This window comes from Scyliorhinus torazame, chromosome 12, assembly GCF_047496885.1.
Source record: "Scyliorhinus torazame isolate Kashiwa2021f chromosome 12, sScyTor2.1, whole genome shotgun sequence".
Taxonomy (NCBI): Eukaryota; Metazoa; Chordata; class Chondrichthyes; order Carcharhiniformes; family Scyliorhinidae; genus Scyliorhinus; species Scyliorhinus torazame.
In genome coordinates, this window is record NC_092718.1 from 174,968,113 (window position 1) to 174,991,120 (window position 23,008).

Sequence of the window (23,008 nt, forward strand, 5' to 3'; positions counted from 1 at the left end):
GGAATGTCAGTGTATTCCTGGAAACTTGTTAATCTGCGCAGCCTGGAAATCTGCCTACATCTCCAGGATTTAACTCAACCACATCAGCAGGTATCTCTGCGGCCAGATATTTAACCATTCTGTTTCACTATGGGTGGACCTAACTTCATCCCTTTCACAAATGTCCTAATCATGCCTTTTTCAGGTTTATCCTGGCAGTATACCAGTGCTAAGAGAGAAACTGCCCAACATAGTCTCATATGTTGACCTGTGCCTCTCTTTATCTGTTTACGATAGCTATGGACAACGGTTTTGTGAATGGACCTGTATGGTATATCCTTGCACCCTATGAGGAAGAATCATCTTCTGGCTTATCTTTGACTTAGCCCCTTCCTCTTAACACAACAGCTTAGATCAAGAAATTGCTGACTGGGGAACCTGGCTACGTGCAGCCTACTGGATGGTCCCACGACCCTGAAGTGGAGGTTCATTTAGTGAAATGCTGGCCGACCAGAAAGGAGCAATGGAGGTTGTTCCAACTTTGATTGAGGTTGCGCTGAATGTTGTACTATTTCCCAAGATTGGGATGGTTCCTGTAACTCTGTTCCTTGGACTGGTGCTGTGCTTACTGCAGGATTGCGGCTCCTTCTGGTGTGCATGCTGCAATGCAAATGACAGTGTCTGAAAGCTGCAGCAGTATCTTCAGTAACATAAACTTACAAGCCTCCTGGGTGCTAATTACCGCTTGAAATGAACAGTCTTCCTCTGTTGCCATGGAAAAAGGTAGAGAAACAGAAATATTATAATAAAAGAAAGTGAAACAACTAATACAACTGAGTAAATAAACAAAATGTTTTGAATAAGAACAAGCTGCTCCAATCAGTACCACTCAGCAAGGGTCATTATTTGCTGGCTGTACAGAGCAGCCAGCTCATTATGTGCTGCAATGAATTGAATACCTGCAGAGTTTGAACATGGTGCTCTGGTTTCCTTCCACAGTCCAAAGATGTGCAGGTTAGGTAGATTGGATATGCTAAATTGTCCCTCGGTGGGGTTACAGGGATAGGGTGGGGGATTGGGCCTGGGTTAGGGTGCTCTTTCCGAGGGTCGGTGCAGACTCAATGGGCCGAAAGGCCTCCTTCTGCACTATAGGGATTCTAATATTCAATGATTTTGATAAAGGATGTAGAATTCTTGAACTAAAACCTATAAATTTACTTTTTTTTCCCAATAAAACAAGTTTAAAGTGACAATTAAAAAATAAGGATTGAGATAAAATAAAATATGTTCAACTTATCTATTATCTAATTAAAATGGGGCATGACCATAATTTTTCAAAAGTGCTGCCTTGTGGGTGACCAATATTGATATAACCTTATGAGATTTAACATAACACAGCCACCTAATGCAAAATGTAAGAAACTCACCTTTAGAATTGCACAAAGGGAAAAACAGGTTTTCAAAGAAAAGGTCAGTCATAAACAAAACTCAAAGTCTGCAGTAAATATAAGCAAGTGTTGTGCACCTTAAATAAACATCAAAATGTTTGACTTAGGAAAGATCGAAAAGCTGGTTAACACACCTACTTAAATGATAGTCAAAGTCTGCAAATAGATATCAAACTACAGCTGAAACTACCAAGTCTTTTTTTACAAAGACAAAGCCTCACAGATTCAATCTCGCCAAATGAAAATCCATTCACCACCTCAACAGGTTCAAACGTTCTTGCTGCCCCTTTCCATTCTCCGTCCCCTCCCCTCCAGCCCATCTGTTCCACTCACTCCCTCTGTTCTCTCCGCTACCTATGTATCCTTCTCCTCATCCCATCCCAAATCCCCACTCCCTTCTCTTCATGCTCTGCTCTCACTTCCTCTTTTCAACACATCTCTCCTCTCGGTCTTCTCCCTCCCTTACATTGATCAAGTACCTCTGCACTGCTAAAACTCCTTCAGCTGAAAAACACCCTTGGTCTCGGCTTCCTATGCGCAGAGCCCAGTAGAAATGTTATTTGGGCCGTCCAGTATTGCACGGCAGGAGTTCACAGTTTGTATTTTACACAACACAGTATCTGCTGGGCTTACCGATTTTTCCTTGTGTACTGTAGCTGGAGAAGATCTTGCCATGGCATTCCCAGCAGCTGCCTCCACTGTCCCCTCCATTCTGATCTGCTCCAGGAAGTTGGATGGTGCAAGTCCATGTAGTCCATTTAGATCACCCTTACATGGCAAAACGCAGTAACCTGTTACACATGGCTCAACCTACTGCATGAAGCGCGTAAGTGGAGATAAGATTCAAATATTTGTATGGGAGGGAAATTTAGGTTTAAAACAACCAATCTAATAAACCAGTTGCATCTGAATATCCCTCAAGTCCTGGCAAAGCCAGATTTATTTACATTTTTATTACTTACTCTGATTTGCTCTGTCACATTTTTGTGGTCTTGACATTTGGAAAGGGTTGCTTTTAGCTCTCTTACCTCATTGTTGGATCAATTCTATACTAGAATCAGTTAGATTCAACAACTTGAGACATACGTAAATTAGTGCGAACAGAAATTTCAATTCTCTGTGCAGCATGCGAGGCACTGTGGTTTGCACCTAACTAGCCCAAGAAGACAAAAAGCCTTGAAAACTGCTTTAACCATTCCTTTACCAAGACAGGCTGGCACTTCAAATATAAAACAGGATGTAGTTCACAGGGAACATGTCCCAGAATACCTTCAGTAACAAATAAAAATAAGAAATCCTGTAAATACTCAGCAGGTCAGGCTGCCTTGATGGAGAGAAACAAAGGCAATGTTCGAGGTTGATGCCCTTAATCAGAACTAAGGAAAGATAGAAACAAAATAGGTTTTAAGCAAGGGAAAGGGTGGAGGAAGAACAACAAGAAGGTCTGCGATAGGGTGGAGAGCAGAAGAGATTAAATGACAAATAGTTTCCTGGTACAAAAACCAAAGGAAGTGGTAAAGAGTAAGGTAAAGAAACAAAAGATGGGTCCAGGAGCGGTGTGAATGGCTGGATTTCAGGTGCCTGAATTCAAATAAAGAAAGAAATAAGAAAAAAACTGAACCAGCAAAAAGGAAGCAGAGGTTATGATTTCAATTGTTGAACTCAATGTTGACTCCGTAAGGATGTACATTGTAGAGTCGAAAGATGAGGTGCTATTCTTTGAGCATCCATTGAGTTTCATTGGAAAACTGCAGCAGGCCAGGAGCAAAAAAGGTCAGAGTGGGAGCAAGATGGAGGATTAAAATGGGAACAACAGAAAGTTCAGGGACATTTTTGTAGATTAAGCGCAGCTCATCCAGTCTGCGTTAGGTGTCGCCAGTGTAGAGAGGACCATGTCGTAAGTAGTGAATACAATGTGTTCAATTGAAAGAAGTACAATTATATTGCCACAGTCTGTCTTGGTACAGCCAAAGTGCTGTTAGGCAGGGACTTCCAGGATTTTGACTGAATGGCAATGAAGGAACAATAATATATTTTCAAGTGAGTAAAGTGTGTGACTTATAGGGGAACTTTGAGGGGTGGGTGTTCCCATGCGCTGACTGCCCTTGTCCTTCTAGGTGGTAGAGGTCGCAAGTTTGGAAGGTATTTTCAAAGGAGTTTTGGCGGGTTCTTTAGAGTGCATCTTGTGAAATGTACACAGTGCAGCCACGGTGAGTAGAGGGAGTGGAATGTTTAAAATGGTAGATGTGGCGTCAATCAAGGGGATTGCTTTGGCCTGAATGGTGTTGAGCTTCTCGAGTGTTATTGGAACTGCACACATCCAAGTAAGTGGAGAATATTCCATCAATCTCTTGACATGCGGTTTGTAGATGGAAAATACTTTGGGGAGCCAGGAGGAGAGCTACTTGCCAAAAAAAAGTCTACACAACTGTACAGCTAGCATGAAGGAATAGTTTGGGACTGACTTTTCTGAACTGACACTCCAATGCAGTAAGATACTGCAAGATACATTTGCATATACTCACATAATAGAAACCGTCCTCATCCATGTCCCCGTAAACATTAATTATGTCACCAGCACTGAATGTCAGTTCAGCCTGTTTAAAAAGACAGATTAACTTTAGGATTTTCTACTGGCCCTATCCATTTAAAGCAACATCTTTTGGTTGCAAGTCTGCAAGTGTAAATAGATTAAATTGGCATCTACTTACACACTGTTCTTGACACAATTTTCATTTGTTGACTTTGAGTGAAATGTTAAAAACTCTCTTGGCCAATCAGCCCAAGTGACTGGCGAACACAGTCTAGAAGCCATTCTAATGACCACATAGTGATACCATCACTAAGACCACCTATTCCCACCTCCTGAACATCACCCAAGTCTGTCCCTGCCTCAGCTTATCTGCTGGTGAAACCTTCATCAATGTTTTTTTTAACTTTTAGACTTAACTATTCTAACACACTCCTGGCTGGCTTCCCAAATTCTCCTCTCTGTGAACTTCAGACACTATTGCCCATGTCCCAACTCAAACCATCAGCCCTATCATTACTGATCTACACTGGTTCCTGATTAAGCGAAGCCTTGATTTTAAAATTCTCATCAATGGTTACAAACCCTGCTACAGCATTGGTCCTCCCTAGCTCTGTGATCTTATCCAATGTCATAACTCTCTGAGATATTTGCACTTGTCTAATTCTAGCCTTTTGAGCATCACTGATTTTACTCAATCCACTACTGGTGACAGTGCCTTCAGTTGCCTAGGCATTGAAGCTCTGAAATTTGCTCCCTGCACACCTCCCCCTCCTTATCTTGGCTTTGCTCAATAAGAAACAAGAAAAGGAAAGAGACTTTGAACAAGCATTCTGGGTCAGTCTTCATGGTATGAGATACCAAAAGCATCCCAAGGATACTTATGGGGAAAAATGGTGCAACCACTAGAGAAAAGGTACGAGGATAACTAATGGGACTAATGGCTGACAAGTCTCCTGGGCTTGATGGCCTGCACTATAGGATCTGAAAAGAAATGGCTGCAGGGATAGAGGATTTATTGGTTGTAATCTTCCAAACATCTTTTGATTCTGTAAAGGTCCTATTGGATTGGAAGTCTCCAAATGTAATGTTCCAATTCAAGAAAGAAGGGAGACAGAAAGCAGGCCAGTTGAGCTTGACATCTGCCATTAGTAAAATGCTGGAGTCCACTATTAAGGAAGTAGATCCCTATTCCTGTATGTCAGTTATCAAACCTTACATCGCAATTCCTGTGTGACAGTTATCATAGTGTAAATCCCATTCCTGTATGTCAGTTATCAAACCGTACATCCCTATTCCTGTGTGACAGTTATCACAGTGTATATCCCATTCCTGTGTGAAAGTTATCAAATGGTACATCCCTATTCCAGTGTGACAATTATCACAGTGTAAATCCCATTCCTGTTTGTCAGTTAGCCCTTTGGGCGGCATGGTGGCACAGTGATTAGCATGGCTGCCTCACAGTGCCAGGGACCCAGGAGAAAGATCTTGGGTCACTGTCTATGTGGAGATTGTACATTCTCCCTGAGTTTGCGTGGGTTTCCTCCGGATGCTCCCATTTCCTCCCACAGTCCAAAGATGTGCGGGTTAGGTGGATTGGCCATGATAAATGTCCGCTTCGTGTCCAAGGATGTGCAGGTTAAATTATGGGATTCCGGGATAGGGTGGGTGGACGGGTCAGTGGACATATATAGAGTGCTATTTTGAAGGGTTAATGCAGACTCGATGGGCCAAATGGCCTCCATCTGCACTGTAAGGGTTCTAGAAGAGTTGTGATAAATTAAACTTGGCAAACTGAAACTTGCAGAGTGTTTCTGGGATCAGTGCTGGGACTTGAACAATTCACAATCTATATGAATGTTGGGATCGAAGAACAGGGGGCAGGATTCTTCGAAATGGAGGCAGAGTGCTTGCGCCGTCGTGAATGCCGTCGAGGCTCACGACGGCACGAAATGGCCCCTATCCCGACAGATTCAGGGCCCGATAATGGGCTCGGAGCAGCGTCACCCGCGCATATGTGGTTGCCGTCCTCTCCGAGTCCGCCCCGCAAGATGTCGTCTAACGGATCTTGCGGGGCTGCGGAAGAAAGGAGGTCCTCCTTCAGAGAGGCCGGTCCGACGACCGGTGGGCACCGATCACAGGCCAGACCCCATTTGAGCCCCCCCCCCGGTGCAGGATCCCCCCTCGACCCCCTGCAGCCCACCCCCCCCCCCCCACCCAGCGTTCCCGCGCTGTTCCCGCTGGCAGCGACCAGGTGTGGACGGCGCCGGGTGGAACCTGCCATTTTGGGCAGGCCGCTCGGCCCATCCGGGCCGGAGAATCGCGGAGGTACTGGTGAATCGCCATTTTGGCTGTCTCGGGCGATTCACTGTACCGCGCCGCGCAAAACGCGATTGTGCCGATCTGGCCGCTTCCGTGAATCGCGGGAGGGCGTCGGACCGGCGTCGCGGGAACGTTTGGCGACCCAGGCGATTCTCCCAACCGGCGCGGGAGCGGAGAATCGCGCCCAGGGTGTATCTTCGCCAAACGTGCAGCTGATACAAAAATAGGTGGGAAAAAAAGTTCTGAGGAGGTCATAAAGAGTCTGCAATGGGATATCGATAGGTTAAGTGCGTGGGAAAATAATTTGGAAGCAAATTTGGCAGCACTTAATGTGGGATAAGTGTGACATCATCCACTATGGGAGGAAGAATAGAAAAACAGAATATTATTTAAATGTGAGAGTCTACAAAATGCGATAGTAGAGTGATCTGGGTGTCCTCATACATGAATCACACAACATTAGCATGCAGGCACAGTAGTATGTTGGCCATTCTTGCAAGGGTGGGATGGAAGATAAAATAGGAAAGTCTTTTTACAACTGAACAGGGCATGGATGAGACCATACCTAGAGTACTGTGTACAGTTTTGGTCTCCTTACTGAAGGAAGGATAAACTTGCATTGGAAACCGTTGAGTGAAGGTTCACCAGATTTGATTCTTGGGATGTAGGAGTTGTTTTACGAGAAAAGGTTGAGCCCATTTTCATCAGAGTTTAGGAAAATGGGGCTGGTCTTATTGGAACATGTAACATTCTGAGGTGGCTTGACAGGAAGATCCCGAGAGGATGTTTCCCCTCATGCAGGAATCTAGAACTAGAGGCACAGTTTCTGACTAAGGGATCTCCCATTTAAGACAGAGGTGAGGAGTAATTTCTTCGCTCGGAGGCTGGTTAACCGTTGGAATTCTCTACCTCAAAAGAGTATGGAGGCTGGGTCATTGCATATATTCAAGACTGTCAGACAGAGTTTTTATCAACAAGGGACTCAAAGATTATGGGGGTGGTGGGTGGGGTTTTGGCCACAATCAGATCAGCCATGTTCTTACTAAATGGCAGAGAAGGCTCGAGGGGCTGAATGTCTCAACCTGCTCCAATTTCTTCCGTTCTTATGTTTAAACCATTTCTTATAATCTACCTCATTGACCAAACTTTTGGTCATCTGCCCGAATATTTCCTTCTGTGGCCCAGTGTCATATTATGCATATCAAGAGAATTGTGACATTTTATTGCATTAAAGGCGCTACATCAATAGAGGTTGTTTTTGTTGAAGGAACGTCAATGATGAGGCAGCTGGAGATCGATGGGCCTAGGATATTGCCAGCAATAATGTTCTGGGACTAATACGATTGGCTTCAATAACCGCAATCATCTTCATTTTGACAGGAATTACTCCAGCCAGTTGAGAGATTTGCCCAATTTCCAGTGACTTTAATTTTACCAGGCCTCCTTAGTACTACTCTTAATCAAATACTGCCTTGATATCAAGGGAAGTCACTCTCACCTCTTGTGTCCATGTAATGATATCTGACTTTGCTGAGTAGGTTTCCCACCAGCCTTCTGACACATCTCCAGAAATGGGCATTTTTCAATGTTGGTATAACAATCACATGTTTTATACCTCAGCTGCTCCCAGCCCACCCATTCTTGGGAGTAAAAATTTTCCACAATTTTTAATTATCTTCGTAATCGTAAACGTGTTCAAAGAAAGAACTTCCATTCAAGCAATGTGTCTTAGTACATCTTTTAGGACATCCTAAAATGTTTCAAATCAATTAATTAATTTTATAATTAATTAATTGGGTATGGGAGTCACTGGCAAGGTCATCCCCAATTGCTTACCTGAATGACTTTCTAGGCCATTTCAGAGGGCATCTATAAGTCAACCACATTGCTGTGGATCGAGAGTCAAATGTAGGCCAGGCCAATTAAGGATGGCAGATTTCCCCCCCTAAAGGTCATTAGTGACCAGATGGGTTTTTATAACAATTGGCAATAGTTTTGTGGTCATCAATAGACTTTTAATGACAGACTTTTTTTATTGAATTCAAATTTGCACAGAATTACCTTGGGTCTCTGAGTTACTAGTCCAGTGACAATACCACTATACCACCGCCTTCCTCAGATAAACAGGAAAACCAACATATTAAATTAATCACCAGTTAATCAGTTTTTCATGTTGCTGGCTAAGGGAATAATGTTGGCCTTTTCATCTTCAAATAGTGCAAGATATATTTAACATCCATCTGATCAAGCTGACCAAGTTTAATATCTCATCTGAAAAACAGATACTTCACTGAATTGTCAGCTGCCATTATGCACTCAAGTCCTGGAGATTGAACGCAAAATCTACAGAGAATGTTATCGACTGAAGCGTAGATGGCCCCAGTAGGGATATGAAAATTTGCATTCAATGTATTTTACATGACAACTCTCTATACTGTCCCTTTAATTCAGCTCAGGAAGAGATAAAGGTGGCTTCAGGGGACCCAATTTGAAATTATATGCAGAATCTCCATATTACTCCCAGATACAAACAGCACAGAACTATCTCACATTGTCACATTGGGAAAATTTGTTGTTCAATGTCACATGGGATGGCTGCAGGGAAATGCAAAATACATTTGGGTGCACTAAGTTACCCACATCTGTGTGAGAAATTACAGGATGTTGGATGTGGCTACTAGGGGATTTTCACAGTAACTTCATTGCGGTGTAATGTATGCCAACTTGTAACACTAATAAAGATTATTATTATAATATGGCACTTGTGGGGCAATGACATCAGTCGAGTTGTGTTAAAAGTGAAGAGATATTTGTTGGCAAATTCGCACCTATTTTCCATGATACACTGTAATTGGCCACTAGGAAATACACACAAAGATTCCGAGCAAATTTTCACATACAGAACTGATCTCAGTTCAATAACTCCTCACTGAAGGTTACAATCTAGAGTTCCCTATGCAAAGGATTAACATGCACCGTGTTAGTGCTTGGTTGGGTTTTACGGTACTCCTGCCTATATCAATGAAACATGGAGTCTTACCCTGAGCTTGACCAACACACCCTACCATCCACGTCCCAAAATAATTTATTTGGTAGCAGGAGGTGGCGAGCAACAGATGCCACAATTGTTCTAACTGGTTTTAAGATGCTAACTTGGATTAGTCCTAGCTAGCTGCCAACAGTACAATGTGAGCTGAGCCGATGCACCACACCTCAATGTCCACATTAGGAGAGCTTTCCCTGGGGTCATAGTCAAACACAGCCACCATCTTTTTCATAGGCATTTTCTGTAGTCCGCTGCCAGGTCGTCTCCACTCTGCAACAGAAAAGGAGGTTCGTAATGAATATCATGTAGATTTACCATTATATGGTGCAATTGTAGAACGGATAAAAAAATAAAATAAAACAAGGGGAAGAGGATTCATTACAACTTCTAAATTGATAATGCATGTATTGCAGAGAGTCATTTCTACATTTCTCATGCAATGGGTGTTCATTATAACTTGTTATGCAACTTGTTATAACCTATTATGCATTTTGTATGAGGGTCCTTTCGACCTTCCTCGCTGAAAATGCATGTTACAGAATGGGCTTATTCCAACTCCACAGCTAATTTACAAGACGTCAGAATCATATGAGCGGCACAGTAGTTAGCACTGCTGCCTCGCAGTTCCAGGGATCAGGGTTCAATTCCGGAATCGGGTGGCTGTCTGTGTGGAGTTTGCACTTTCTCCCCGTGTCTGCGTGGGTTTCCTTCGGGTGCTCCGGTTTCCTCCCAGAGTCCAAAGATGTGCAGGTGGATTGGCCATGCTAAATTGTCCCTTAAGTGTCCAAAAAGGTTAGGTGGGGTTACTGGGTGACGGGGATAGAGTGGAGACGTGGGCTTAAGCTTAAGTAGGGTGCTTTTTCCAAGGGCCGGTGCAGACTCGATGGGCCAAATGGCTTCCTTCTGCACAGTAGGGATTCTATTCCATGTTATATGACATGATGTGGAGATGCCGGTGTTGGACTGAGGTGAGCACAGTACGAAGTCTTACAACACCAGGTTAAAGTCCAACAGGTTTGTTTCGATGTCACTAGCTTTCAGAGCGCTGCTCCTTCCTCAGGTGAATGAAGAGGTATGTTCCAGAAACATATATATAGACAAATTCAAAGATGCCAAACAATGCTTGGAATGCGACCATTAGCAGGTGATTAAATCTTTACAGATCCAGAGATGTCATGTTATATGTCAGTGAAAGTGAACCCACTGTAATTACACTTTGAACAATAAACCGGTTTATAAACTGTTTTAACAAAAAAGTGCGAGAAACACAAAGTTGTGAATAAGCTTCATATTCCAGTGCAGATCTCTCGAATTATTTATGGTGTTTAAAAACATTGCCACATGGCTTGAGGATTGCTCAATATAATTACACTGTATAAGCTTATTATATATCCTGTCAGATTCTTCTGTATAACCAAATTAAGTGCAGTACTTACACGAAACAGCTGCTTACATTAAAATTAGCTTTCCATGCATTTTAATGATTGTGATATTTTAACATATGTAAATACCAATTATCAATGGAGAAATGAGGAGACGCTGTGGGAAAGTTTTGCTGACCTTGCTGTCGACTGTCCTCCCACTTGTCGGATTGCACTGAAAGATCAAGGATTATTTAGTTAGACTCTTGCTTTCATGTTGGACCAGCTCCCTATACATTTTTAAACATTCAGTACCATGCTGTTAGGCAACGAATGGGAAGCAGCGAGTCAAACACTGACACAGAAATGTTTTCAATGAAAACAAAGCAACAAAAAAAAAGTAAGCATGAAGTGAGACAGACCTTTCTTGGATCGCCTTGGTTTCGGAGGAGGCGCAGTGCGGCGTGGCGGCTGAGAGAGCGTGCGGCTGCCTTCATACAGCAAAAGACGAGAGAAAAAAAAGAGGAAATAAAGCAGCACACAGGGAGCTGAGACAGACAGAGCAGAATCATGTCAGGTTAGCAAATCAGAGGCCAGTGGTTCTGGCAAGTGACACTGCCAGCTCTGGGGCAATGGCAACAGTTGAATCGAGTCTAGTCGAATGATGGTGGCTGTATACCTACCTCACTATTGAAACCTGTGGAAACAAACAGAAATGTGGAGCACAGAGATGTTTAGGGAACCCTGGGATTCCAAAGGCCACGAGCTCCAGCTCTGGTGCCACTGGTTGTTCATTTTTTTTTTCTCCAAACAGAACTGCACTGTGCCCATATATTCCACGCACATCATGGGGTGTCACACTCTACTGTCCAAATCCTCAGAGGGACATCCACAAACTTTAGAAAAGGCAAGCAGGATATTCAAAGTGTTTTTATAAATAAAACTCTAATTTTCTATTTGCTTTGCCTCGTGATATGGAAACATTCATTAATTAAGTTGTTCTTAAATATTCAGGCTTTCCATGAATTTTCATCAGCAGCAATGCCAACAGCAGAACTCCAGCCCTAATCTGATCCGTTGCCTTTTCCCTATCCTGCCCCCTTGTCCAACCCCAATTCTGCCCCTATTTTATCTCCAGTTCTATTAGCACCTTACTCGACATCCTTCTGTTCTTCTCTTCTTAATTTAATTGCAGGATTGTCACCTTTAACTAACCTAAAATTGGTCTTTTGTCCAATTTCGATTAGTTAAGAGTACAATCACAAATGTATCATTCAGTGTATAGAACAACAGACCAACTGGTATACCGTGTGTTCATGTGTACCACTGACATACACTTACACTGACATTAAGAGGGCAGGGCTGGGGGGTGGAGTAAAAATTGCATTTGTGGAGCTGACAATTTCTAGGTTTATTTTAAAAATACATAAAGTAAAAACAGTGACCATGTAACCAAGGTGCAATGGGGAAAGGCCACTGTGCAAGTCTTTTCAGCCAATGTGCACGGAGAGGCTGGTAACTGTAAAGAAAAAACTGCTCGGATTGTAAGCTTCAGCTTGACTGCATGTAGTAAATGTAACTGTGTTGAAGCACCTCAGAGTGCATCATGACCAATGTATATAATTGGAACAACATTGGGTCGCTTTAATGAAAATATTGAAATGCTTGTAACGTTCCCATTACTATATGAATATAGAAAGATAGCAAATAGGAGCAGGAGGCCATTCGGTCTTTCGAGCCTGCTCTGCCATTCATTATGATCATGGTTGTTCATCATGGGCATGGGCGTCATGGTAGCACAGTGGTTAGCACTGTTGTTTCACAGCACCAGGGACCCGGGTTTGATTCCTGGCTTTGGTCACAGTCTGTGCGGAGTCTGCATGTTCCCCACCGTGTTTGCATGGATTTCCTCCAGGTGCTCCGGTTTCCTCCCACATGTCCCCAAAGACGTGCTTGTTAGATGAATTGGACAGTCTGAATTCTCCCTCAGTGTACCCGAACAGGCGCCGGAGTATGGCAACAAGGGGATTTTCGTTCCTGTTCCAGTGCCTCCCCATTCTTATCCCGAAGGCCTTCTTTAGGCGGGTCAACAAGAGCATAACGGGGTTTGTGTGGGCGCGAGGGACTCCGAGGGTGAGAAGGGTGTTCCTGGAGGTGAGTAGAGATGGGTGGGGGCTGGCGTTGCCCACCCTCTGCGGCTACTACTGGGCGGCCAATGCGGTGATAGTGCGCAAGTGGGTGATGGAGGGGGAGGGCGCGTCATGAAAGAGACTGGAGACGGCGTCTTGTGAGGGTACGAGTCTAGAGGCGCTGGCAATGGCGCTGGCAACGGCGCAGCTGCCGCTCCATCCAATGAGGTATAACAAGGGGATTTTCACAGTATCTTCATTGCAGTGAAAATGTAAGCCTACCTGTGGCACTAATAAAGATTATTATTATCCAACTCAATTGCCTGATCTCATCTTCCTCCCATAGCCTTTGATCCCTTCGCCCCAAGTGCTATATCTTACTGCCTCTTGAAAACATGCAGGGCGGGATTCTCTGATTCTGAGGCTAAGTGTTGATGCCATCGTAAATGCCGTCGCGTTTCTCAACGGCGTCAACATGCCCTCAGGAGCAGCGATTCTGACCCCTACAGGGGGCTAGCACGGCACTGGAACGAATCACACTGCTCCAGGTGCCGATCCCCGGCGTCAGATGGGCGTCGCGGGTCTGTGCATGCGCAATGGGGCAGGCACCAATGCGCGCATGCGCAGTGGCTCCCTTCTCTGCGCCAGCCCCGACGCATCATGGTGTAGGGGTACAGGGGCCGGCACGGAACAAAAGAGGCCCCCAGCCCGAGAAGCCAGCCCGCCGATCAGTAGGCCCCGATCGCGGGCCAGGCCACAGCGGAGGCCCCCCTGGTGTCGGACCCCCCCTTCCCCCCCACCGGGCCGTCCCCAGATGCATCCACGCCGAGTTTCCGCTGGGTAAGAGCAGGTGTGGACGGCACCGGTGGGTCTCGGCCTTTTTAGCGTTGCCGCTCGGCTCATCCTGGGCCGAGATTCGCCGGGGGGGTCCCTCGACCGGCGCCACGCCGGCGCCAATTCTCCACCCTCCGGAGAATCGGCGGACCATGATTCGCGCCGGTCCGGGCAATTCTCCTGCCCGGACCCGGGGTGAGAGAATCCCGCCCGCAATGTTTTGGCCTCAACTTCTTTCTGTGGTAGCGAATTCCACAAACTGACCACTGTCTGAGTGATGGACTTTCTCCTCATCTTGGTCTGTATCGTCAGACTGTGACCCCTGGGTTGGGATTCTCCCGCAATTGGCGGGACGCCCGAAGCCAGCTCCAAGAGCGGCGTGAACCACTCTGGCGGCGGGCCACCTGGAAGTTCCGGAATCCTCCGCACTTCCTGGGGGCTAGGCCGGCAGCGGACGGGATGGTGCCGTGCCAACCGGCGCCGAAGGGCTGCCGCGGGCTGGTGCGAGTTGGCGCATGCGCAGAACCACTGGCATGTTCTGGCGCATGCTCAGAACCGCCGGCGTGGGGGGTTTCTTCTCCGCGCTGGCCATGGCGGAGCCTCACAGAGGCTGGCACGGAAGGAGAGAGCGCTCTCACGGCACAGGCCCGCCCGCAGATCGGTGGGCCCTGATCGCGGGCCAGGACACTGTGGGGGCCCACCAGTGCCGGATCTTTCCCCCCCCCCCAGGGCCGGATCCCGCCCCCCCAGGGCCGGATCCCCCCGCACCCCCCCTCCCGAGGACTTCGCTAGCCGCCCTCCAAGCCAGGTCCCGCCAGGATGGACCATGTCCATTTCACGCCGGCGGGACTGGCCAGGAACACGCGGCCGCTCGGCCCATCAGGGCCGGAGAATTGCCAGGGGGGCTGCTGCCAACGGCCCACGACCGGCGCGGCGTGATCCCCGCCCCCGCCTGAAAACTGGCGCCGGAGAATTCGGCAGCCGGCGGCGCCACCCACCGGCGATTCTCCGTCCCGGCGGGGGGTCGGAGAATCCCGCCCCTGGTTCTGGACATGAAATGAAAAAATTGCAGCGTGCATCTTGATCACTGTAGAAAATGTGAATATCATTGCTGTTGTAGGGTGTTATAATTATGCATTTTCTTATATAAATCTAACACCGATGTTATCAGTAAGTGCTGAGATGTCATTAGTTGTTACCTGTATATATTTGCATTTAACTGCTAAGTTTTAATTAGTTATTTCGATGTTTGGCTAGCTGCTCCATTTTTTGAGACCATACTGGATTTTAAACTTCGTTATTTTTATATATTGAAGAACATTAACTTTTACAATGCATTTCGCCTACTTTTTTGTTGGTCAAGTTATAATGTTTCTTTCAGATATTTAATGAATAAAGGATATTTTTGAAATTCAGAAAAGAACAGTGATAATGTAGTGCTAGCCAATTCATTCAAGAATGACACCTCAGCCCCAGCCAGAGATTGCTCCCAACCCCAGCATGGAAGGGCCAGTTTGAATCCCACTTCCATTAAAGTTTCTGTTGAGCAGGGTAGTGGTCACTAATGAGTGATAAGGGCACAGGAAGCTACATCTCTGAAGCTGTCAAGCTCTCTGCCAAACACGGTTTGTAAGCTCCAGAGCAAGGCTCACCTGAAAGGTGAAAATAATTAGAGCATTTCCAGCTGTGACCTGATACCTAACGATTAGACTGGCCCCAGGCCAGCTTGTTTCGGTGAACGACAGACCAAGCAGCGTTGGTTAAGACGCACATATTTCTCTGATATCGTGTTCTTACTTCATCTACACAGATTAACACATTCCAAGGTGAGCATCTGTTACTGCAAGCAATCCCTCATTGAGCTGGTCATGGTTCAGGTCTTGGTTATTATAGATGACGGATGCCTCCGACATCCTCACACAGGAGCACCAATATTAGATTGCATGACAGCGCTAATGGGTATTGTCACGAGGCTATATTTTACTTCTGAAAACATGATTTTTCAGATTTCGACCGACAGGAAATTTTGCAATTTGAAATGAGACAGAACAAACAATTTAAAAACGTCAGGGCTCCTTCCATGGGGAAGGTGAAAAAGCAAACAAGGCACCCTCAGGGGATTTCCTGTAATTCAAAGATCCATCAAAACCCATCACTGACTAAGGAAGAGGCATTCAAATGCAAAATGGGTAGGTGGTGGGTCCAGCACCTATGGAATTTCAAAATATTGAAACAATAGCTGCCCACAGCCAGAGCCACCCAAAACTCCTTGAAAAAACACAGTGGGTGAAGTATAACAATGGCCTCAGCCATTGCAGGGAGATTGCAAGAAATACTTCAGCAGAAGAAACGGGCTGAAAGTTCTCTCTCCTTTTGAACACATGTATTACTTGGCTTGGAAGACAATTTTACTAGAAATCTACCAGCGAACTGAGTATAATTGCAACATTTTCTACATCTGACCGCATCCACAAAAGCAGCTAATCCAAATTAGCCATGACATTTAACTAGCTACACTTCCATGATGATTAAAGGACACTTAACCGCATATTCTTTTCACCTTTTTTAAACTGGATTATCACTTCCCTTATTTCTGACCCCATGTGGAGCTTTTCCCCTCAGGTTTAATAGTTAAAAAATGTATCTTTCTTTAACTCAAGCAAAACCTTGTTTGATTATTGCATAAACAGTTATAGGCACATTTGGATTCGGAAAAGGCATGTTGTTGTGAAAACGAAACTTAAACCTTTGTTGTGACCAGCTGAGGAGAATGAATAGAAGGGCTGACAGTTCACTCCTTCTCACCTGGTCATAACGATATAATCTGACAAGACATCAGTGCCCAATTAGGGCACACCAGCCACTGCAGGCTGATAGTTCTGTTTATTTAAAAGCCACTTGTAGGGTTGGATTTCAAGGCCCTCTTGGTGGTGGATTTTGAAATTTGGGGGCTTGCAAAATTCAATAAGTGCTGTATCCACTGCCTAACCACCTGCCTTTACCCAGCTGTGATTTTACCAGCAATCCGCTTACCAATGAATGCCCACTTAAGCGCCTTATCGTTTCACTGCTGTGATTTAACCAGCAACTGGAAAGTCTCATGCCAACACCAGCCTGGTAGCTTTCTCCTGGCATTGGCCAGGGTGTGTGGGGTTTGGGGAGGAGGAGGGGTGGCAGCTGCATTTATATCACGTTCCGTGGGCCCTTTGGAGAGTGCCCCACTTTTCTCCTGGTTCACTTCCCCCGCCAGCTTGCCCACCGCAACCCCTTTATCCCCTTCGTTCCACTTACCTCTTACTTGGCTGCTCAACACAGAGTGGTTGTAGTTCCAACTGTGCCCACTGTTTCCGGTGGCACTGCAGGGGCTGGAGAGATACTGGATATTTGAATGGATGGCAGCTCTCAAGAGGCAGGACATCCTGCACAGAGGTGTTGGTGCAGGGTGGATGTCTCACTTCCAAGAAATTAATACTACTCCTAAGGATTAAATGCCTGCGGGGCAAGCCTCTCAAGCAGTCTTATCCCTAACGTTTTCGCTGGGGAGGTGAAGACTCCTGTGTCCTGCTAAATCCATCCTGTAATTTTAAGGATCCTTCAGGAAATCTGAGGTGGCAGTATGAGCATTAGTACATAGTTCAAATATAAATGTTGTGAGAGCATCAGTATATGATGGTGTCACATTTAAGTGATGTGATGAGTTTCAGTGTTTAGACATATTCCGCTGGGAACTTTTAATAAATGTACTCATGGTAGTATTTCTTATCTTCCACATACAAATGCCTCCCCTATTTTAAACAATACCCACCTCCCTCACTCTTAACTTAGACAAACCTATCTTCTCTCTCAACTCAAATCCAGTCAAACTTTCTTCTTCTTATCTTCTAGTCCAGCCAAACTTGACTTCCCTGTCACTCCTGTTCATAATTTATTTTTGCAGCATTCGAAAAGCATCTAGCAAATGTCCCTGCATCTTCACCGTTGGCCCAGCCAATCACTCATATCTTGAATGCGTTCAACCTGAAAATACAACGCAATAGTCTCAGTTAAACAGTGCTATCAATGTAAGGCACACTCACCCAGCTTCTCCATGGACGTATTGGGAGCCAGATAACCCCGTTGTAACAGCTGCTCCATTACTCCATCATCTTCCACCTGAATTTCTGAGACCATGTTACATGGCACAAAGCCAGTCTGACCATTGCCTTCTCCACGGTAAAACCCATCGGCATCCTTATCTCCAAATACCTGCAATGAGATTGTTCAGATGGGAGACCCCTCCCTTACTATCACTTTCAGTTTATTCCAGATTCACACACTTTCCCAGCTCAGCCCCATCTTGGTCTTCACTCTCCAGTGATGACCATACACTCCCAAACACTAGCTCTGTGGAAGAGTAGTAGCCAGCAGGAAGTTCCCACCATCAGTACTGATTTTATTCAGGTAGGCTAGTACGTAGTAGCAGCTTTTGTTGTCGGTCCATGCATCTGCTCCCTTGAGGGGCCCTCAGAGAGGTAGCGTCAGAGTGTTTATAACTAATGACTCAGGGACCTTATGGATATGGGAGGCACAAACACAATCGGCTGAGAGCATTTCATTAATTAGAAAGGATGCAGGTTGGAAAATGTTTGACATCTGCATCTCGACAAATCATTTCTTTAACCTGTAGGAATCTTCCTTCATCAATGCATGAGGTCAATCGCTCAGTCACACAATCCACAGATAAATCAGACAATTCTCAGGTTGTAATGAATCAAGGTCTTGAATTCAAAATTAGTGGAAGCAAGAAAATAGTATTAGAAAAAATAAATTGCACAAAAGATGTACAAATCCTCAAGACCTGATGGTTTTCTCCCAAAGTTTTAAAGTTATTGAGAACCTCACAGATGCTTTATCATAACCTTCTCTACACCTGTGTCAGTTAAGGAAGTTTTCTTTCGGACACTTAAGGAACACTTCTATCTAAGGAACACTTGGAGAAAGAGAAACATGGAAATTATAAGCACATTAATCTTACATCATATCATAGAATCATAGATTCCCTGCAGTGCAGAAGGACGCCATTCGGCCCATCGGATCTGCACCGATCCCATGAAAAAGCACCCAATCTAGGCCCAATCCCCCGCCCTATTCCCCGGAACCCCACCTAATCTTTAGATACAAAGGGGCAATTTAGCATAGCCAATTCACCTGACCTGCACATCTTTAGACTGTGGGAGGAAACCGGAGCACCCGGAGGAAAGACACAGGGAGAATGTGTAAACTCCACACAGTCACCTGAGATCGGAATCGAACCTGGGTCCCTGGTGTTAACCACTGTGCCACCATGCTGCCCTTGTGGGAATGTGGGAAAGTGACTGGATTCTATAGTTAGGCACAGGGTGATTTAACACACAGAGACATTTGAGCTGATTAGAAAGCCAATGTAGATTTCGGAGGGCAAAATCATGGGCGGGATTTACCGGTTGTTTACGTCAGCAGGAAATTCTGGTCCCATGCCAGCGCACGGGTTTACCGGTGATGAAGGGTGCTGTCACCGGGAAATCCCAATGACATCAACGGGATCGGTAGATCCACTGACGGGCCGCCTCCGTCACTGTAAAACACACGGCGGAGTGGTCAGTAAATCCCGCCCCATGTCTAACATTTCTAATTGGATTTTTGGAGGAAGTAACTAAAGTATTATACATGGAAATGTCGATGGATATAGTTATGTAGACTGCCAGAAGGCACATGATGAGATTCTACATGTGACGCTGTTAGCTAAAATTAAAAAGATGGAATTGAAGGCAAACTATTGAGCTCGGTAGAATAGTTAAGCAATGGAAGACAGAGAGTAGGGATAATGGGGATGCACTTAAAGTGGAAGAAAGTGACTAGTGGTGTTCCACAAGGATCTCAACTATTTACTATATTTGGTAATAACTAACAGAACAAAATAGAAGCTATATATCAAAGTTTGTCAATGACATAAACATTGGTGGCAGACATCCAGTGCCAGCCATGAGCTGAGCGGTCACAGCAAAGGTGGCTTTCTCTTGGGAGTTTCTTATCAGATCGTTTTAACCCTTCAAACGGATACAAAAACACAATGAAATCCCCTCCAATTTCAGCTCGATTAACAACCAACCAACTGAAATGCCGTTGAACCAGCCGCGGAGCCGAAAAAACAGTAAAAGTTGAGAAAGGAAGATCCCAACATCAGAATGAGAGGACACGCGGGATGAAACAGGGCGGAGCATGGTGGACCAAGCAGGGTCGCCAACACAAACGTTGGCCCACCCGTCGATGGAGCTTCACAGGGACTCAATAAAAGAGGACCTTATGTCAGCCATGAGGTCAGCAATAGAAACTGCACTGGCCCCATAAAGGAGGCGATAGATAGAACGGAGCAGAGACTGGAGATCCAGGAAGCGACGGTGCGGGACCTGGAGAAAGTGGCTGCTGATCATCGCGAGTGGATTGTCTTGTTTGAAGCTAAGGTGGCAACATTGGCAACAACCCAGGAAGCGCTCAAGGGAAAGTTGAAGATCAGAAGACCAGGTCCCATCGACAGAACCTGAGAATTGTCAGGCTACCAGAGGGTGCAGAGGGCAGGAACCCGACAGAATACATCGTAAAGATGCTCAGGAAACTGTTTGGAGAGGAAGGCTTCGCCAAAACCCACTAGGTGGACCTGGCCGACAGGTCGCTCCTGCAAAAGCCCATGTCAGGAAATCCACCGCAGACGATAATCGCGCAACTGGGTATGTTTCAAGACAAAGAACAGGTGCTTAACGGGGTGAGGAGCATGATCCGCATCTATTGGAGCCGACGTGGCCAAGCACCGGTTGGAGTTTAAAGGGGCCAAAGCGGCATTATTTGAAAGTAAGGTGCGGTTTGACATGTTGTACCCGGTGAGACTATGGGTCACGTTCAACAGCAAAGAATAGCCTTGGAAGGTGGACCTGGAAGCAAGTACAGAGGGACCAAAGAGTACTGAGGGGGGGGGGGGGAAACTCATTGATGCTGCCATGGCAATGAATAGGTTACACCTCTGTGGCCTCAAACACACCCCTGGTATGTTTTAATACCAAGTGGCAACATGTTGTACCGACCATTTGGCGTTTACTGTTAATATGCCACGTGTTTCTGTATATCTTTCCTGTGTGCTCTTACCTTTTCATTTTTTATTATAAATACAAATGAAATCAATAAAAATGCTTTTTAAAAAATGGAATAAGCAGTAATATGAACATGAGCATAAAATTACAAAGGGCATTGATAGATTAAGTGAGCGAGCCAATTTGTGGCAGATGGATTTCAAAGCTGGTAAGTGTGAAGTTACGCATTTTGGAGCCATGAATTATTTAAATAGTGAAAAGCCAGGAACAGTGGGGGCCCAAAGAAATTCAGATCACTAAAATGTAGTTGTCAGGTACAAAAAATAATCAAAAAGGCCAACCGGCGGCTAAAATTAAAATGTAAAGTGGTTTTAACGCAGTTGTACAAAAGCCTTGCTTAAACTCCAACTGGACTACAGTACACAGTTCTGGGTAACCACCAGGTCAAAGCGCTTTATATCCACCTTGAGCAGCCTGATGAAACTTTGGTTTAACCTCTGACCTGAAAGGCGGTATCTCCAACATTGCAGCACTCTCTCAAGTACTGCACTGGACCGTCAGCCTTGACTTTTATGCTCAAACCCTGGAGCAGCACACAAACCTGAAACGCTGTGAATCCAAAGCAAGTGTGCCCTGGCTGGGCTACAGCTGACTGAACAGATAGAAATGGAACCAAGTGAGGGCAGTCCTACCAGCTCGACAACAGAGGCAACTGTTGGAGGAGAATAATGTCATGAAAGGCAGCACGGTGGTGCAGTGTCTAGCACTGCTGCCTCGCGGCGCTATGGTCCTAGGTTCGACCATGTCCCTGGGTCACTGTCCGTGTGGAGTTTGCACATTCTCCCCGTGATTGCGTGGGTTTCGCCCCAACAACCCAAAGATGTGCAGGGTAGGTGGATTGGCCACGCTAAATTGCCCCTTAATTGGAAAAAATAATTGGGTACTCTAAATTTAAAAAAAAGAGTATAATGCCATGAAATGCATCAAGGGCTGCAGACAGATGTAGTAAGGGATCGATCAGGAATTTATGACACTGGCAGTCATATAGAATATCATTTGTCAGCACATGCTGGAAGACTATTCCCTCCACAAAAGTCTACATAATCAACGTGGACCGCTGCCCACCCTGAACAAATCGTTAAACCCACAGATATCTCTGTGGAAAGTGTATGTTATTGCTCCGTACGGACGACAGTGGGAAACATGCCACACACATTTCTGTAAACCCCTAGAGGGAGCTGGCGTCAAGCAGTTCAGATAGCAGCAATATTAACAAGGATATCTGGTTTGGAATCACAGCGCTGAGGACCTGGGTTTGATCCCTGTCCCGGGTCACACCCCATGTGGAGTTTGAACATTCTGCCCGTGTCTGCTTGGGTCTCACCCCCACAACCCAATGATGTGCAGGGTAGGTCAATCGGCCATCTAAATTTCCTCTTAATTGTAAAAAAAGAATTGGGTACTCTAAATTTACTTTTAAAAATAATCCCACCTTGCAGCACCACTTTCTAAAGGGCAATTAGGGATGGGCAACAAATGCTGGCTTAGCCAGTACAATAGCGACTGTAGGTTTAGATGAGGACAGAATTGGACTCAGCTGTGATGCCTCTGTGGCAGGAATAGTCTTCTGACAAATTATATTCTATATGACTGTCCATGTCATTAATTCCTGATCGTTCTCCATCTGTTTTCAGCCCTTGTTGCAGTTCATGACATTATTCTGCTGCAACAGTTGCCTCTGTTGTCCAGCTGGTAGGACTGCCCTCCCTTGGTTCCAGTCCTATCTGTCCAGTCAGCCATAGCCCAGACAGTGGCACACTTTCTTTGGAATGAGCTGAGGGTTTCTGCCTCAAGCACCAATCCAGGCAGGGAATTTCAGACACCTACCCCTGCTCTGGGTTAAGAGGTTTGTCCTAATATCGCCGCTACTCCTTTTACCAATCACCTTCACGTTGTGCCACCTGCTAATTGACCCCTCGGCTAGAAGAAACAAGTCTTTCCTGTCTACTCCGTCCAGGCCCTCAATCAAGTTGCTTTTCATCCTCCTCAGTTCGAGGGAAACCAACCCTAGCCTATCCAAGCTTGCCTCATTGCTGCAATTTTCACATCCTGGTATCGTTCTTGTAAATCTCCTATGCACTCTCGCCAGAATAATTATGTCCTTTCTGTAATGTGGTAACCAGAACTGTGCACAAAATTCCAGTTGTGATTTAACTCATTTTTTTTTAGACAGTTCTAGCATTGCATCTCTACTTCTGT

The 23,008-nt window shown here is 45.4% G+C and overlaps 1 protein-coding gene across 13 annotated transcripts in view; it reads right to left on the minus strand.

The window, feature by feature from the left end:
• Nucleotides 1-23,008, minus strand: part of LOC140386756 (RIMS-binding protein 2-like) — a 467,093-nt gene that overhangs the window by 5,252 nt on the left and 438,833 nt on the right. For 11 of the 13 annotated variants that reach the window (XM_072469420.1, XM_072469419.1, XM_072469418.1 and 8 more), the window contains 6 exons: nucleotides 17,726-17,894; nucleotides 11,109-11,177; nucleotides 10,886-10,921; nucleotides 9,492-9,595; nucleotides 3,953-4,024; nucleotides 2,061-2,195 (listed from right to left, as the gene is read on the minus strand). In XM_072469420.1, coding sequence (XP_072325521.1) covers nucleotides 2,061-2,195; nucleotides 3,953-4,024; nucleotides 9,492-9,595; nucleotides 10,886-10,921; nucleotides 11,109-11,177; nucleotides 17,726-17,894 — 585 coding nt within the window. Of the gene's footprint in view, nucleotides 1-699; nucleotides 745-2,060; nucleotides 2,196-3,952; nucleotides 4,025-9,491; nucleotides 9,596-10,885; nucleotides 10,922-11,108; nucleotides 11,178-17,725; nucleotides 17,895-23,008 lie in introns of all 13 variants that reach the window. The other 2 variants (XM_072469424.1, XM_072469422.1) reach the window with 2 other exon arrangements.